This window comes from Sinocyclocheilus anshuiensis, unplaced genomic scaffold (assembly GCF_001515605.1).
Source record: "Sinocyclocheilus anshuiensis isolate Anshui unplaced genomic scaffold, SAMN03320099.WGS_v1.1 scaffold1114, whole genome shotgun sequence".
NCBI classification, from domain to species: domain Eukaryota; kingdom Metazoa; phylum Chordata; class Actinopteri; order Cypriniformes; family Cyprinidae; genus Sinocyclocheilus; species Sinocyclocheilus anshuiensis.
The window spans coordinates 1,193,538-1,212,330 of NW_015540838.1; the positions used below are offsets into that span (position 1 = coordinate 1,193,538).

The 18,793-nt window shown below is 37.9% G+C and overlaps 1 protein-coding gene across 6 annotated transcripts in view; it reads left to right on the top strand.

The window, feature by feature from the left end:
* Nucleotides 1–18,793, top strand: part of LOC107687412 (arginine-glutamic acid dipeptide repeats protein-like) — a 49,566-nt gene that overhangs the window by 11,813 nt on the left and 18,960 nt on the right. For all 6 annotated transcript variants that reach the window (XM_016484737.1, XM_016484739.1, XM_016484736.1 and 3 more), the window contains 4 exons: nucleotides 1,875–1,999; nucleotides 2,093–2,192; nucleotides 5,330–5,428; nucleotides 16,429–16,509. In XM_016484737.1, the coding sequence (XP_016340223.1) occupies nucleotides 1,875–1,999; nucleotides 2,093–2,192; nucleotides 5,330–5,428; nucleotides 16,429–16,509 (405 nt within the window). The remainder of the gene's footprint in view (nucleotides 1–1,874; nucleotides 2,000–2,092; nucleotides 2,193–5,329; nucleotides 5,429–16,428; nucleotides 16,510–18,793) is intronic.

Consider the following 18,793-nt stretch of genomic DNA (forward strand, 5'->3'; position numbering starts at 1 on the left):
CAGATTTATTCAAAAATAAAAACTGAAATATCACATGGTCCTACGTATTCAGACCCTTTGCTCAGTATTTAGTATAAGCACCCTTTTGATCTAATACAGCCATGAGTCTTTTTGGGAAAGATGCAACAAGTTTTTCACACCTGGATTTGGGGATCCTCTGCCATTCCTCCTTGCAGATCCTCTCCAGTTCTGTCAGGTTGGATGGTAAACGTTGGTGGACAGCCATTTTTAGGTCTCTCCAGAGATGCTCAATTGGGTTTAAGTCAGGGCTCTGGCTGGGCCATTCAAGAACAGTCACAGAGTTGTTGTGAAGCCACTCCTTCGTTATTTTAGCTGTGTGCTTAGGGTCATTGTCTTGTTGGAAGGTAAACCTTCGGCCCAGTCTGAGGTCCTGAGCACTCTGGAGAAGGTTTTTGTCCAGGATATCCCTGTACTTGGCCGCATTCATCTTTCCCTCGATTGGAAGGGTTCTGGTCGTCCCAAATGTCTTCCATTTAAGGATTATGGAGGCACCTTGTGCTCTTAGGAACCTTAAGTGCAGCAGATTTTTTTTTGTAACCTTGGCCAGATCTGTGTCTTGCCACAATTCTGTCTCTGAGCTTTTCAGGCAGTTCCTTTGACCTCATGATTCTCATTTGCTCTGACATGCACTGTGAGCTGTAAGGTCTTATATAGACAGGTGTGTGGCTTTCCTAATCAAGTCCAATCAGTATAATCAAACACAGCTGGACTCAAATGAAGGTGTAGAACCATCTCAAGGCTGATCAGAAGAAATGGACAGCACCTGAGTTAAATATATGAGTGTCACAGCAAAGGGTCTGAATACTTAGGACCATGTGATATTTCAGTTTTTCTTTTTTAATAAATCTGCAAAAATGTCAACAATTCTGTGTTTTTCTGTCAATATGGGGTGCTGTGTGTACATTAATGAGGAAAAAAAATTAACTTAAATGATTTTAGCAAATGGCTGCAATATAACAAAGAGTGAAAAATTTAAGGGGGTCTGAATACTTTCCGTACCCACTGTATGTTAGGAAATTACTTTTGAGGTTAGCTCTTAGGATTTATTTGAGCGCATGATTTTTGTATTTTACCCTGGCAACATTCTGCTGAAGGAGTTTAGTCTAGGGTTTCGGGACACAATGTACAAGAAACATGGGTGAAATCATACTAATGCTGTTCTAAGTCGTTGAGTGTGTCCAGTGCTTTTAACATTGTTGATGTTTCTTGAGCACCAAATCAGCATATTAGAATGATATCTGAAGGATCATGTGACACTGAAGACTGCAGTGATGGCTATAAAATCTTCAGTTTTGCCAGTGCAGGAATAAGTTATAAGTTTAAAAAAATAAGTTTAAATATATTGAAAGAGAAAACCGTTGTCTTAAATTGTAATAATATCTTACAAAAAATGCTGGGTTTTTTTCATAAAATAAACCCAGCCTTTGTGAGCATAAGTGATTTCTTTCAAAAACATAAAATCTTACCAACCCCAAACAAAAAAGTATTGTGAGTTTATTAGTTGTGCTTGCTCATATTTGGGCATTAGGCATCCCATGACCTCCTGATAACTAACTAAACAAACACCTTAGCAACCACATAGCCGCTCCATGGTAACCGTCTTACGTCAACGTCACCTAGAAAAATCTAGTTTAAACATAATATTTCTGCACACAAGGGGAAGCTGAATAATGTTTAGTTGCCTCATTAATTCAAGTGAGGTCTTTTAATCATCCGTGATTGTTCGCACCCCTCCATCGGCTCAATGCATGTGTAGATTAAATGAATTTGAAAATTGATATTTAGCACTCATTGCTAGTGCTATTTGTGTTGTGACCGCAGCTGTCCGTCCCCTCTGCTCTTTGCCAAATTAGGCCAGGCTGCCAGAGCTCCAGCCCTTTCCCTCTCCTGGAGGTCAGACCGTGACAGAGAATGAGGAGCTGGTCTGGATGCCTGGGGTCAACGACTGTGACTTGCTCATGTACCTGCGGGCAGCCAGGTAAGCCCCACGTCAACCCGCTTTTCAGTAATGTTGTACAATGTGTCAATGTCAGCTTTGACTTCATCAGTATTCCCTCTCTGTGGTTGGCAGGAGCATGGCAGCGTTTGCAGGGATGTGTGATGGGGGGTCAACAGAGGACGGCTGCCTCGCCGCCTCACGAGACGACACTACACTTAACGCATTAAACACTGTAAGCTGACAACATAACTGACCTTTACTCCAGATTTAAAATTACAGGTGCTGTTTTTACTAATACTAAAATTAGATTTGAGAAACATAAAACAGAGAATGGAAAGTTATTTTATTATGATAGTGATTAGCTTCTACGCCAAAGCAAATTAATTAAAAAAAATTATGGTTTTGTTTACCGTTTTTATTGTAATGTTTTATAATGATAATGTTTGTTATTATTTTCTGTATTATTCTTTTTATCTTTTTATTTTGTCAACGTTGTTGATCTATTTAGTGATTTGTTTTGTTTTGTTTTAATTATCTGGTCACTTTCTAAGAACCAAACATGAGATGTAAATAATCAGCAATGTCGATTGATCAGAATGTAGATTTATCAGACTCCTTAGTATCAAATGACTTATCCTCCTCACAATGTTGCTGCTGTACAGAGTGCTTTTTCAGGCACTGATCTGATCTGCCGCTTTATAAGTGGTGATTCAGTCCGAGTGCATTTTTGTTATGCTATTACCAGTATTTATTGTCATTTTACTGTAGAGCTTATTAGTAAAAACACAAAGAGGAATTAGGCACATTACTCACGGTTGAGAAAACCATAAAATGTCATAATGTCAAAACCACAAAGAGGTCCAGGCAGTGGATGGGTTTAACAGAGAGACCACAGGTTTCAGAAAGAGCCATTTTCTATGTAACTAATCATTCAGGCTCAGGAGGAAATCGTTTTAACAGAACCCTGCGTCTAAAAGAGATTATTACATAGGTTTTGTGGCTCTATTTACTTCCCAGTTTTATTAATTGTGTGGTTTATGGCCGTGACACGTTTTCTTGACCTTCAAAGGAATTTAAATGTGACATACAAATCTGTCTGTTTATGCCATCTTTATACAGCAGACTCTTCTGCGCATCGAAGTTCCCTCTACTTGCTCAGAACAGCAGCTAAACCCCAATTTGTCTTGGCCAATTAAGCGCCCAGCACCAAAGAGACACAGTGAAGTAAGATGTCCCGAGCAGGCTTCATGCCTAATTGTCAAAAGATAAAAAAAAATCCCTCAGCGTTTTCACTCACATTTGTTCACCTTCTCAGCGGTGCACCACAGGCTGCCGCTCTCTGAACACAGCCTCGCCTCGGGAAAGACACAGGCACCAGGGGCCATCAAAACACGCTAGTAAATTGGCGTTGAATAGCTCCTCAGTGATGTCTGCGATTTCTGAACAAGAGGGGTGTAATTCATGGCTTCATTAATGCGTAGTGGCCCCTGACAGCGGAGCTTTTTGCAAAGCCGAATTTATCAGCCCCCACTGGACAAGTTACCCGGTCGAGTACAGAACATACAGCGTGATATTCTAATGCCACCCATGGCGGACAGCCTGTGAGCCATTATCAAACCAATTCCTCTCCTTGTCTTTGCTAGCCTTTAAAAAAGCATTTGACAAATGAACCTGAAATGCAATAAACATGACATTTCCATTTTGTCTGAGAAGTGGATAAGCTGAGAATTAATGTGAGCTGAGGTTCACCGTTTCCTGACCTTTTTCCACTCATCTGCAATTCCAGTGTGCTTTCAGCGTAAACCACCTCGAGCCTCAGTCTGGTACCTGCTTGCCTTTGACAAGCTGCTTTGTTGTAGCCATGTCAGAAATGATTGCTGATGCTAAATTGTGTTTTGAACCGACCAATGTCTCCAGGGGAGATGCAGGAAAAAGGATTTAGCACTGCACATCAACCAGATATTGTTCTGTGTTCAACCATTTTTGTAAACAAACCTGATGTGGGAAACTTTAAGCCTTTAAATAGTGACTTACATCAGTTTGCGACAAAATGCTCCATTGTTAACGGCTAGTATAATAAGCAGCTTGTCTGGACGTTCTGAGTCATATTGCAGTGTTTTTCGGCGTCATCCTTGAGGCTTGCGTGGTTGCTTTCTTTGGCAGAATATTTTAGGTTATTTGAGTTCACACTCATTTGCCTGCTCAGTACTTAATGGCTTTCAGATTTCCAGTCCAGCTGTCCAAACTCACCCTATCTGACACGTTTATAGGGAGCCAATCACTGTTATAGTGTTCAGGCTGTCCTTACACTGGGAAAAATGAGTCGATAGCAATCCAATATGATGGTTTCCTCACATTGTAACAATCGGCTGTGGAGTAACTAGCTAAAAGTAGCCACACTACTAACTTTACTAGTAGCCACACTACTAACTTATGCATTAGTGTGATAGTTAGCTGTTTTCAAAGTAGTGTCACACTTCTAGTATCAAGTATCCATTATTTTTGTGTCTTGAAAATGTATTGCTGTTTTTCATGGCCCAGTTTTAAAAGTGAAATAGTTAATTAAATGCTGATATTAAATAGTTAAATCAGGATGTTTTCTGTTTTTATTAATTTATTAATTTATTTATTTTGTTGTTGTTTTCACTCATTCTATTCAGTTTTTTTTTTTTTTTTTTTACTCAAGTACAGTTAAATTGGGGTATTTTCCAGTTTTATAAAATTTTGCCATTTTTGACTCAAGTTAGGGAAAATTTGTGCATTTTCTATTTGTATTTATTGTTTTTAATTTAGAGTTTTCATGTTAAGTTAGGATTAAATTATTGTTCATTTGTTGTATTTAGTGTTGTCAACAGTTAAATTTAGGTATTCTCTAGTTTTATTCAAATTTTATTCATTGTATTTATTTATTTGTTTGTTTTTTACTTAAGTTAGAGCTAAATTAGCTTTTTTTATTTTATTTATATTAGTTTTTAGAATTTTCAACGAGGTTATATTAGGGTGTTTTTTTCTTGGATTTATTACTTTTTAGTATTTTCGTCTTTAAGTTAGGGTAAAAATAGTGTATTGACTAGTTGTGTTTAGTTTTGTTGGCTCACATTGAGTTTTTTAGCATTTGGTAATAACACATTTAGTAAATATTAAGTTTTTATACTCTCATCCTAACTTTTTTCACATGATTTCTTCAGATGATTATATTGTTGGATAGTTATACATTTAAACAGCAAGTGGTAGTATAGCTGACTACATTTACACACACAAAAAAAAGTAACTTTACAAGGTACTCATATTTTAACAAACTACAGTAAAGTTAAATTTCCAAAGCAACTATCATTAATGTGAATTTGTGCTCTGTCTTCTTTCATACAGCTTCATGAGAGCAGCTATGATGCTGGGAAAGCCCTGCAGCGGCTGGTGAAGAAACCAGTCCCCAAGCTGATTGAGAAGTGCTGGTCAGAGGATGAAGTGGTGAGTGAACAAGTTAACTTCCTTCATTATGTTGCGAGAGAAGGCCAAATTTCGCTGCATTACTGGCCTTGTGTCATCCACTGAAAAGCACTCAAGATTCCAACTCCAGCAGAACAGGGCAGCTGCATCCTGTTTATGGCCTGTGGAATAAATCTTCCCAGTGAGGGAGAAGCAAAGGAGGGGGAAAGAAAGTCTTGGTCAGCTTGTCTTAGAGACTTAAATTTGATCCAAGTACCTGAAAGCTTTTTGTGCTTCAGACGTTAAAATATAAGGAAAACAAAGATAGAAAGAGATCTGCGGTGTTGATAACAGCCTGAAAAGCGATTAAACAGTCTCTGAAAGGATTGACATGAATCAAACATAGAATCGTAGAGAAGCCCAGGACAAACCATTTATTTATATATAAAAGACCTTATAACATTTTCATGGTCCGCACCCAGTGCCGAAACCCCACTCCTTTCATAGTCATCAAGTGAGCTTGATTTCTAAACAAATATTCAAGAAGTGTCCTAAATGTTTACTACCTCATTTCCCTCCCAAGAGGCTTTAATATGCCGCAGTTTTTTCCTCCAGTAAAATCAATACTCATGTTTGTGTGAGTATATATGTGCATATGTACACACTCACTAAAAGCTACAAAGCAGAATTTTAAAAATAGGAGTCATGTTGATGGTGCCAGCGAGCCCATTAAAAAAGATCAATTAGCCTGTGCGCATCGATTTGCATCGGCATGTTTAACTGAGTGTGGGCCTGTTTTTTTAATGTACGCAGGAGAAGCGTGTGTGAAGCGAACTGTATAACAGTCTGTCTGAGATGAATAATAGAGATGCTGAATAAATACTGCATGAGTGCAGGCCTCGATTACACCTCTGTTGATGTTTTTCTCGGTGGTGTGCGCGCACCCCGCAGGAGGCTGTTTGGGGCAGGCAAGCCGCCCCCTCCTCCCCGTCTAACCCAGCCAGGCCACCGCTGCACTGTCAAGGACACCGCTCCCCCGATCTGATTTCAAGTTGTGCTTTTGCAGCCCTGCAGCCTTGAGGGACAGGTGTAAATGTACCCCTGACCTTGGACGCATGCACCAGCCCCGCTGCTCCTCATTTATTTATCACCCCTCGCTTTCTCTCTCTCTTTCAGCCTGCAGGTCCACAGCCTCATTATTCCTGCTCTTTTTCCATCGCTCCTTTTTGAAATGTGAATAAAAGTGACAGTGACTGTCTCAGAAATGACAGAATCTCATCCCCTCTTCAGGGTCACTTGTCACCCGTCTCCCTCAGCCGCTCAACACAGCCCTCTGGGCCTCTCTTCCGTTCGACTAGCCTGCAGCGCTTTCAGCAGCAGAAAGAAAGAGCGTGTCATTTTATTTATTTTCCCGTGCCACAGTTTATCTGGAGAATTCTTTTAGATCCCGCAATAATACTCTAAAATGGCATGTCATATGTAACACCCTTTGATCTTGTAAGCTATTTTAGTAATGCAGTGTAAGAAAAAATATTCCGCTGTGAGTTTTTATATACCTTAGGGTTGGAACTAACTAATCGAATACACTAATAAGTAACAGCAGTGGTCGATCATGAAAATACTAATTGCATGAAAACACATTTTTCGATTTAACACAGATCTTAATTCAACAACTACTGTGTGTAACAAGGTTATTTTCGTAAACTTAGACGAAAACGATTGATGAAAAAACTATTTCGTAAACTGAAATAAAAAAAATGACAAAATAATTGAAAAACTAAAACGAAAGAAACTAACAACAGTTATTGAAAAACTAACTGAAATAAAATAATTATCAAAAATAAATAATCGTTTTCGTAATCATTACATTCTCGCCCCTTGGTTGAAAAATATATGAGCTGTGTGGCGGTTTAGGGAAATACCTGTAAATGGCGCATCGCGCACATGGGGTTATCTGACAGAGAGACGCAAAGCAGTTTAAAGCAGAGTACTGCACGGGTCCTGTTTGGTAAACGTGCACCAGCAGTACTTAAAACAGAACACTCGACTCGTTATCCAACAGCAGCACTAATTTAATTCTGTACCAGACCAGAACCGCTTGACATATTAAAGACCGTGAGTCGCGATCCGAACCGCACCCGCATTAAATCTATTACATCAGGTAGGCAAAATTATTTATTTTCTCATGTAACACAAGCAGTCAAACCAAAATTAGGCATTCTAAGTTGGTGCTTTGAAGAAAAAAAGATACGCAGCGCAACGTGATAATTAACAGGAAAAAAGAGATGAGAACGCGTATCCTTTCTGTAAACAATACAAAACTTTAGCCTAGCATCTTGTGATCACTCCGCCAGGCTTTCGGACAAATGTGCATAGGCTAAATCACATCATACACACGCTTATAATTCTTCATAAATAAAAAGAACATATTCAAATATGAGCCTTTACTGTTAAATGCAATTGCCGTTATTATTGAATTTCATTATCTCAGTTAGGCATGGGCCGATTACCGGTATCAAGGTATACCGCAGTTTGAAAATTTCACGGTTTCAAAACCACTAACATTTTCCGTTATACCGTTCCTGCGGTATGCGCTGTTTTTCATGTCTGCTGTAACAACAATACCGTGACACCGTTAAACCGTGATATTTTTGCTTAAGGTTATCATACCGTCAAAATCTCATACCGGCCCATGCCTAATCTCAGTTATGATTTATGTGCAGTTGTTCACGGAAAAGTGAGCAAGAAACGACAGTTACTATATCATGATTATGGTTAAATAAGAAAAAAGACATCTAACCATCATAACCAAATTAGGCCACATTTATTGTCATATTAAATATCTCAATACACATCATTAGATATGACATTCAGCACAACTTGTGTAGATTTATTTAGTAAAAAGGCTTGATTTTTTTCATTTTGGCGTATATTTGTTCACTTTTACCATTTAATCAATCTCAGCATGCCTTAATTTTGTGTCGCTAGACATTTGTCTCACTAAGGCTAAATTAAGCCTAGTCTTTCTTTGGCCTGCGCTCTGGAAGTGATCTGTTAATTCTGCTAAACTTTAATTAAAACTGAAACTAAACTAAAACTAACAACAATATTAATGAAACTAATAAAAACTAAACTGAATTTTATAGCAAATTTGAAAACGATATTAAAATAAAACTAATTTAAAAAATCAAAACTATAATAACCTTGGTATGTAATCATACCAAAAAGGGCATCATTTTTTATTTGGGAAATGGTTGTGCTATTATTTTTTAAAAAGTTATTAAAATAGTAAATGTGTTCACATAGAAAAGCTATTTCAAATTATAATATTTTATAATATTGCGGTTTTTACTGTTTTTTTTTTTTTAATTATTAAAAAATGCAGCCTTGCTGAGCAAAAGAGACTTTTAAAAATTATTAAAAGCAAATCTTTTTGAAGGTAGTGTAGTTAATTACCTAACAAATAGAAGGTAGATAGTTCTCCAAAAATCTTGTAATTTAATCATTCTCATGTCATTTCAAAAAATCAAAAGAAAGTCATACAGATTTGGAACAACCTGCAAGTGAGTAAATGATTTTCATTTTGGGCTGAACTATCCCTTTAAGAGAGGCTGTGTTCGAATGTGCCTGTGATTCCCAAAAATTCAGCTCACTGGGATTTGAGAAACAAGCTGGAAAAAAAGCACAACACAAAAAGAGTGTTGTGTTTCTGAGTGTCTGTTATATGACCACAGTGAGGGCTGCTATCTGCTCCTCTGCCCTGCTGCATATTATCTCGGGCTTGTCACGGGTTGACAAATGACAGCGTGAAGCTCCAGATTGAAGTGCTGTGCGCAGCAGCGGGCAACCAGGCAAGACTACAGCCCCCCAGTGGCGAACGAAGATGCCTGCACATTTTTTCCAATCAAACACCTCCCTACTTAATATTAATCTCAGTGTACATGAAAAAAGAGAGGTGCGTCTCTTTGGAGATTGGAAGATTATTTTAAAACCTTCCCTGGTACAGCAGACTATGACTTTTTTCTGTGGACCATGGAACTGACCACCCACTTAGAAGGTTACTTGGTTGTTTAGCTCAGTGGTTTTCAACTGGTTTGCTTTAGGACCCAGAATTTACATGGGTGACCCAACACAGTACAAAAGGTATTGTACAAAAATGTCCTTAAAATCTAGCTTTAAAATATACCAATGTGATATGCTGAATAAAATCGTGTGTGTGTGTGTGTGTGTGTGTGTGTGTGTGTGTGTGTATATATATGTATATTAGGGCTGTCAATAGATTAAAATCTTTAATCAAATTAATCACACTCTTTTTCTGTGATTAATCGCGATTAATTGCACACTTCACGAAATTAAGCATAGACCATTTATCTTGTTTCAGATGTTTATTTTTGTTATCATTTGCTATCCGATCGTTAAGTCTGACGTCACCGCTTCTGGTCCAAACGCTGCCAGAAGAAAACATCAAACGGTGCAAATATACACTCACAATGTAATCTAATACTACCAGAAAAATTATAATCCTAACCCTTAACTCCATACCGAAGTCCCAGATGGCCAGACAATGAAAATATAAATATAAATAAATAAATATAAAGATTATTTATGTCTGGGACGCTGTGAACACGGAGACTGTAGTGTACACCATAAGTTTTTAAATGTTTAGCTTAAATGTGTAATATGAATAAACAGTGCTCATAAACAGCTGTTGAGATAGTATTCTTAAGTGAAACAAGTTGAGGCTTGGACCTGGAAACAGCATTTCTTGCATCACAACTTAACAAGCGGATATCTTTCACTTGGATGTTATAAGTTGTAAATACAGCTGGATAAAACAAAAACTGTGTGCGTCTTCATTTCAGGATGCAAAGCAACAAAATGTGACTATTTTAAAGGGGGGGGTGATTCTTTTCTATACCCACTGTAGTTACAAGCATTTACATTCATGTACTTTAACTTAATTTATTTGTAATTCGTTAGACAAAAACATCTGCTAACTGATTAAAAGTATACATAAATGCACAATAGATGATCAGTTTGCTCCAATGTTTTATGATACTTCATAAATGCCTATAGTGTAAATGATTGTGTTAATAAACATGTTCTCTGTATTTTCTCAATAGCTCAACAGATTCTGTGCAGCAGAAATAACCTCAGTAGCAAAATTATTTTTGCAATTACACTTACGCTTTCCCTATGGAGAGCTGCTGCAGTGTAAATACTGTAACCTGTTATTATGAGTGAAACATGCCTAACTCTACTAGATCAAACCATTACTGATAATTACGATCACATTTATATACATTTTGCAATGCAAACATCTTCTATTATTATCTCCAAAAAAGCAGGGTTCAGCTCCTCTCTCTGTGACGTACATGAGTTTAGACTTCCAGTCGGGGCTGATCAGGACGCCTCGCTCTCGGTCTTCATTAACCCAGTGAGGAGAGGAGGCTGGAGCACATTTCCAGAATATGGGATTGTCATCTTGCTGATCATTTATGAGGGAAATGAGTTTTGACAGTGAGAAGGATGCCCCCCACAAGCCCCCGTCTCAGCGGGGCCATGGCCAAATGGGATCATAATCCTCTTAGTGCCCATCCTTATTAAACACCTCTCTAAATGACATGAAAGGCTCCGGCGGGGGGGAAAAATACTATTATTCCCCCAAAATAGAATCCCAGGCCCCTCACTGTACAGTATGTGTATTTTACTTTTGGTTTCATGACAAGTGTGTCTAAGACTTCTCAGGAATAATGTATATGAGGAACTCACCCCACCCCAGCGCTTCTGATGTACACATTGAGCAGATTGAGAGCTATTAGAGCTCACTTGATGAACTTAGCACTCCAACTCTCCATTAAATAAATAAAAAAATGCAAATAATAATATTTATTAGAAATAATACTAATAATACTAAGCATAAAAAATATGAACAAAAAATGAAACAAAAAAAAAAGTATTATTGGTAACATTACAATAAGGTTACACTAGTTAACATTAAAAATTAAATTAACTTGTTACAGTATTTATTCATCTTTGTTAATGTTAATAAAATAATGTTAATTAAAAATGCAGCTGTTCATTTTCAGTTCATGTTTGCTTAGGTCCATCAAATAGGATACAACTTTTGATGTTAATAATGTATTTTATTGGTAATTGTTTAAATGAACATTAACTAAGATTAATAAATGCTTTAGGACTGTTTTCTATTGTTAATGTTAACAAATGTAGTTTAGTAATATTAACAAATATTATTTATGTCTGGGACGCTGTGAACACGGAGACTGTAGTGTACACCATAAGTTTTTAAATGTTTAGCTTAAATGTGTAATATGAATAAACAGTGCTCATAAACAGCTGTTGAGATAGTATTCTTAAGTGAAACGAGTTGAGGCTTGGACCCGGAAACAGCATTTCTTACGTCACGACTTAACAAGCTGATATCCAGCAAAGTAAACCAAAAGATTGAAGGGTGATTCTCAAAAATCTGTATTTTCTGCAGGCTTTTTTCAAGATAAATTTCATGTCTTTCCAAAAAAGGACACTTACAAACTCCAAAAGGACACCAAAAAACCAAATGATATATATACCATATAAGCACATATGAAAGAAAAATAAATCAGAATTGTATAGTATATGTGTATAGTTTTTCTCACTGTCCAATGAGAGTGTGTGTTACATTTACAAGTGAGAGAGGGGTTGGCTCTTCAAATTGAGGCGAAAGATGATTGGTTGCTCCCACGTGTGTACTGTCCAATGGCATTTTTTAACTCGATTTACAAATTGATAAAGAAAAGCATTTGGCAAAACAACAAAGAAAAGCAATTGGCAAATAAAGAGAGAAAAGCTTTTGCCAAATGCTTTTTTAAAAAAGCGATTTAAAATGTGCATTTAAATGATTTATTAATGTTCTTTTTATTGTTTTATTAATCTACGTTTTAAATTTGTCTATTTATACATTAAAAAATTACTTTTTAAATTTTTTGTTTTATTATTTTATTAATCTACATTTAAAAACACGAATTAAATAAACAACTTTAAATATATGTATTTGTCCATTTAAAAAGTGATTTATTTATATACATTTTTATGTTTGAATTATTAAATTGATTAAATTGATTCTTCATTTTATTTTTAAGTGGCACTCTTGGTCCTCCATACGAGTGAGCCGAGAAGAGAGCTTATCTGATAGCCAAATGATCTTAATGACATATGCTTCCTTTAAGCTTCCTCGAGGGAGAGTGCTTTAAGCACAGAAAATACAAAGCACTGTAAGAAACTTTGCTTAGCACACCGTTACCTTTGTGTCTCTGGAACATCTGTGTCGGCGCGTGTTCTTACTGTTATTAGACTGAGGAGCCAACTTTCTCCAGAGCATGTGGATATAATTTTTTTCTCAACATTAACATGTGAAGCAATATAAACATGATAAACTTAGGCCGACTCAAGTGTATGTATGTTCTGTACTGTAATTGGCACTGTCTGCTTTATTTTTTCAGTTTGCTCTGCTTGAGCTTGAATGCTTTTGTTCTTTATATATATTATGCATATGCATACATACGCTGGTTTTTAGTTATTAATTTTTTATATTAATTTTAGTTATGTGTGAAGTGGAATCAGTTGTGCTCAGATTTAAAGACTTTTTTATTGCCACGAGAGTTGCACAGGCAAGAAGGGTGTGTTGGAGTATTTCCTGTCACCTTTGGTTTTACACGTACACAAGAAAGGCTGCGGTTTAGCTGAATCTATGCATATTTATAGACTTGAGGGCTAAGCAAACGTTTAAGCGGAGGCAAAGACGGCCTGATTTAGAAGCATTTCCAGGCATCTGCTCATATTAATAGGACTAGTACAACGTCTGGGCGTTTGATAGTTTTCCCTCATGTCTCTCTTCTTTTCTGTCGTGGTTTTGATGGTATGTAAGGGTAAATTGGACAGGATGTGGGCTGGCTCTCATCTCTTTGTGGCCGCTTTGTGTGTGAAAGTGCCATCATGTCGAATCATATTTGTGTGATATAATATGACTCTAATTGTATACTCACTCATTCGTCTTCGCCCATAGCAGCCTCAGCAAAAGGCCAAGCACACTGATTTCATAAGACCCCCCTGTGTTTGTGCCATTGAGCTAAATGTTAGACATTCCTGGTATTTGAAGACTGCCAGACACTTGTGTGTGTGTGTGTTTGTGTTGGACACACGTAGTGTGTTTTGTGCGGAGTGGTCTGACACCATCTGTTTGTACATGCTCGAATGATCTTAACCAGTTTTGCAGCTTTTAACAATTATGATTTAGGCAGGAAGTGCACACGCATCACAATAGCCTTTTCAGCTGTATTCCCTTCTCCCCTCTCTCTTTTACAATAAAGCACTGTCGAGCAGAGAGAGAGAGGCAGAAAGCAGAGCCAGCTCACTGGAACAATTTTTGACAGAAAGAAGCCTGTTGTTTCAACAGAGCGGGCGGCTGGTGACTCTAGTGCTTGCCTCCCCCTCTCACCCCTCCTCCACTCACCCCTTCGCTCTCCTGCCCCTCCCGTCATCTGCCCTGTTGCCTAGCAACGGCGGACCGGAGCAATCGTAGCAGAGGCAGAGCAATTCAGGGAGCAGATTGGTGGATGATTTATTAGTTGCGCTCAGAATGCAGTGAGCCCAGGCAGCTGAAATGGAGCCTTAAAGTGGAGCCGACATGCAGCGAACGAGACAGCCGCGCACGTAGCCGCCTGCCTGTAGTGCACTGTAAATATTACAGTAGTGGAAACATAATTAAGGTGACATAATCAGGCCGCCAACACGCGCCACTCTGGCAGGTGTAATTGATTTTTGTCCTGCCTGGTCAGGATCCAGGACCTCGGATAATGAAGGCATGCAAGGAATCCCTTTAACACTTAATGTGTTAAACAAAATCCGCATGTACACACCTTAGACCTGTGGTCACCAGGCTGGGGATTCATTAACACATGAGGCTGTTAGATACTTGTCAGTGTGAGATTAAAGTTGTTCTGGTTGAGTGGCTGTTGTTGGCCCGTGGTCACAGTGCCAAATGCTGGTCCGGGTAACCATACATAGTCTCTAATCTTAAAAACTTTTTCAGCACTTATTGTCCCTTATTATTATTATTAATATTATTATTAATATTAATAATAATATTATTATTATTATATATTATTGTCCCACTTATTTTCAGCACCCCATTCCTTTTTATTTTGCTTCGATGTTACACCCATAAAAACATTGAGTGAGTGAAATAATTTAGGTACTTGGAGAGTCTGCCATGTAACTCATAACTAGTACTTTAGTCATAGGTGCATTTAAAGATTATCATACGCTCGTTTTGCACATTGCACCACCTACTGGTTAATCATCCGCCTCTTTACCACAGCAGATGAAATGTGCTGTCTGTGGTGGGTTTTTTCTAACACCTATGGTTAAGTATCTCAACTCATTACGGAGGCCCTGGCGAGGGTAGATGTAGTTTTAAAAGCTTGTAGTGTTAATTTGCAGAATTAAGATTTTCATTATACTCAAACACCTAATTTATTGCAAGTTTCTTTTTCAAATCTTTTTAAGAGAAACAAGTAATATTCGCTCCCTTCCTCACTGAAGATTGTTCTTTAAAACGCCATGTGTAAACAGTTCCCGGTTACATAACCAGTATGCATTTGAGAAGTTGGCCAAGAGCGCCGGAGGAACTCTACGACTGGTTTTGCAGTCGACTTGTATTTTTTTAACCACGTTTAAAACCTCTACAAAGATTGCCCTGGCTTTTTCTCATTGGTTTGTGCTCCCTGAAACTGTACAGTTCCCTTGTAAAAACCACCATGAGGGGGTTGGAGTCTGTGTAATGAGAAGAGCAGACGTAGAGTTGATGTACACGCACACACACTCTTAAAAGAGAGCTCTCGGAACATGCATGTGTGACACAACCGCTGCGATCCTCCATGCATCACACAGCTCCGCTACAGGTTTTCCGGCCAGCCACAGACCAGAGGCTCTCTAGCAGAAAGATCACATGTAAAGCCTTCCCCTTTGTAGTGGAGGAGCAGAGAGTGACAAGCTATCTCTTGCTTGTAAAAACGTCATACGACGTACCTTCGGAGACTTTGTGGATTTGCACCTCAGTTTTGTTACTGCCTACAAGTGGACGTAGAAATTTGGGTCGTGTGCCGAGTGGACTTTTCATGGGCTTTCCAAACAGTTTTGTTTGTTGAGGACCGTTGACTGCGATTACTGTGGAGTGGGGCTCGCCGCTGGAACAAGAAAGTAAATCTGCTGGTTGTCTGCTTCGCTGGTTATGAATGTTTCTGCCTCCGCTTTTTATGGCTCACAGTCTGTGGCTCTTAAAGGAATAGAAAAGCATTCAAGCTACACAGTCTCCTTTTGTATTACAGCAGTCTGTGTAAACACATCTTTTTTTTTTTTTTTTTGGAGTTTAGTTTGTGTTGTAAAAGTTATTTTATTATGGTTTTATTAAGTGATAGTTTTATTTATTAACTGTTCTTGCTTCTTGTTTTAGAGCTTAAGTCGTTTTTCACATTCATAAACCTGATTATTTAAACACTGTTAGCTTAAGTTCTGTTTGTTTGCAGTAACTGTAAGCAAATGGGTTTGTAATTCTAGTACTTTACGCAGGAATCAGGCAGCTGTTCGAAGTGTGAGCGTAAAAATTGTAAGATTAAGGAGAAGTGTGTTGTGATTCGTCGTAACTTATTGAAGTTCTGTTTCGGCTTTGAACTTTAGTGTTGTGTGACCTCATATGCATATCGCCTTGATGAACTTTCACTAAGATTTAAGACGAGCTGCCATCATGTTTCTACTGTGGTTTAATCTCGGCTTCTATTCCTGCTTTTGTTGTCATTTCCCCTCATTTTTTCACTGTAGCTGAGCTGTGCTAGCACAAGCAGAGATTTTCAGATTAAGATCACAACATTGTTTTCTTCGCGTTGCGTTTCACAATGTAATTAATGTATGTGTAGTGCTTCATGTCTATTATTAAGGGTGCTTAAAAATCTAATTTGAACTGTTTTTCTCTTTTCTTTTCCCAACAGAAACGGTTCATAAAAGGTTTAAGGCAGTATGGGAAAAACTTTTTTAGGATTCGGAAAGAATTGCTCCCTAACAAGGAGACGGTAAGTCATTTGTTTCCTATTGAATACATTTGTCATCGTTCTTGGACACTAAAACAAACTCCTATTTACTGTGGTTTCTCATTTGTTTTGAAATTGAAGCTACATCTTAGTGGTTTCAAAAACGGAGAGGTTAAGGAAATGATTGAAAGCCATAGCTTACAGATGGACTTGAGTGCATGAATATTAGATTTAACAGTAAGCATGTTAGGTGCTTGAACAGGGGCCCTGAGACATGTTTAGTCAAAACAGAATCATGACTGTTTATTTAATATTTGGTTACAGCTCAGTACAGCTACACACCTGGGGTGTATTCCAGAAAGCACGGTTAACTTACCGTCAGCTAAACCCTGAACTTTCGGTTGATTAACCCCAAACCTTGCTTACTCGAGGTATGTGGTTCCAAAAACGCATCCGGGAGTAAGTTCATTCAACTCAGAGTATGTTCCTGGTTAAGACTCAAGACATTCTCAACAGAGCGACGAATAGATGAGTCACTATGGAAATGGACGCTAAGAAAAAGCGCGCCATGCTGTTTCTTTCTTCTTCTTTTGTTCAATGGTCGTTTACATGCTTAGTGCATATCTATATTACATATTGTAATATTATATGTTGTGCGCTATCTGTCACACCCACTGCAGGCTCGTCAGTAGATCACACGTGCGCTGATAGCGCTGAAGTAAACTAACCCTGGAACATAACCTGCTCCGGAGCAGGTTATCTTCAAAGAGCAAGTTACTATGGTTACTTACCCTGAAAGTAACCTCCTATTTTGGAACCGAAAGCTGAGGTTATCCGCTCGCTTATCCTCAAACATACCGTATCACCACCTAATTGATGGTTGTGCAATCATTTTTATTTTTTTCGTTTAATCTTTAATCCTTGAGAATATGAATTATATTGTTTGTTTGATGCTAAATATATATTTAGTCATATCAGATATGTATTTTGATTTAGAATTTAGACATTATAGAAAATGCTGATCCATGTGTGAGATGAAAATATAAAATGTAATAAATAAATATATATAATATAATAAAGTAAACATTACCTTGTCATAGTGTTTTATAATTTATACAGATAACTGTTATATATGCCAATAAAATAAATATAATAACCATATTAGAATAATATAACATTAGTGATGATGTGGGTCGCATCACATATTACCCAATTAGTGGGGACAAGTGATGAGTTTAATGCTTTTAACACCGATTGAGGAGTGAAAAAACAGTTGATACCTGCACATTGATGCTATGGACAGACTTCCTATTAACATAGTCTCCATCATTGACTGAAGGAGCTTTAATAGGAATGTGGGTGCCATCAATGCACCCAATCACATTTGGGAACCCTGAAATTTAAAGTTATGTTATTAAAGAATTAAGTCACAGTGTGTGTGTGTGTGTGTGTGCGCAGTATGCTTGGAGCAAGTAATGGTATGTAACTAATATGTCACTTATAGATTCTCATAGAAAGGACAAACCTGCCACTCTGTGGAATTCTTCTTTAATAAGGCACACAGGTTTATGGCCAGGGAACAGTACAAAAGTGTGTAGAAACCGCTTCAGTGCCAGGCATACTGTACGAACGGTTCTACACACAGTTGCCTTTCCCACATGCTCTGCATCGGCCACATTCTATAGAAAACTCCCTGTCGCAAAAAAAAATGAAGAGCAATGCACAGAATGTGTTCTGTGGTAAGCGCTGACCCGCGGTTCGTCACGTTTGATATGTTAGGTTTCAAAAGATTCTTTAAATAAATTAACGAATCTTTTGAAAAACTGTAACGCTCGTGCAAATATTCATTTGGATATGAAAACACATCTATACGTGGCCTTATCACCCTCTCGCGGTGCAAAGCACCTCGTATAATCTGTGCTTCTACATCCACAGAATCGTCATCAAAAGGGCACGCCATGCTGAGTGACCTCTCTGAAACAAACTAACCCTGGAACATAACCTGCTCCGGTTATCTTCAGAGAGCAAGTTGCTATGGTTACTTACATACCCTGAAAGTAACCTCCTATTTTGGAACCGAAAGCTGAGGTTATCCGCTCGCTTATCCTCAAACATACCCGAGTATGTCACATAACCTGCTTTTTGGAATTACCCCCCTGATGGCTGATGGCTCAAAGAACTAAACTTATCTTAAGCTTAAAGTACTATTTGTTAAACTTTTGTTTTAGTGCACAATGCAAGTAATAGAAATTTTAGCAAAGTGTAATTTTGTTACTTTTTTTTTTTTTTTTTTTTAGACTGCACCTTTTTAAATTCCTTTGTTTTT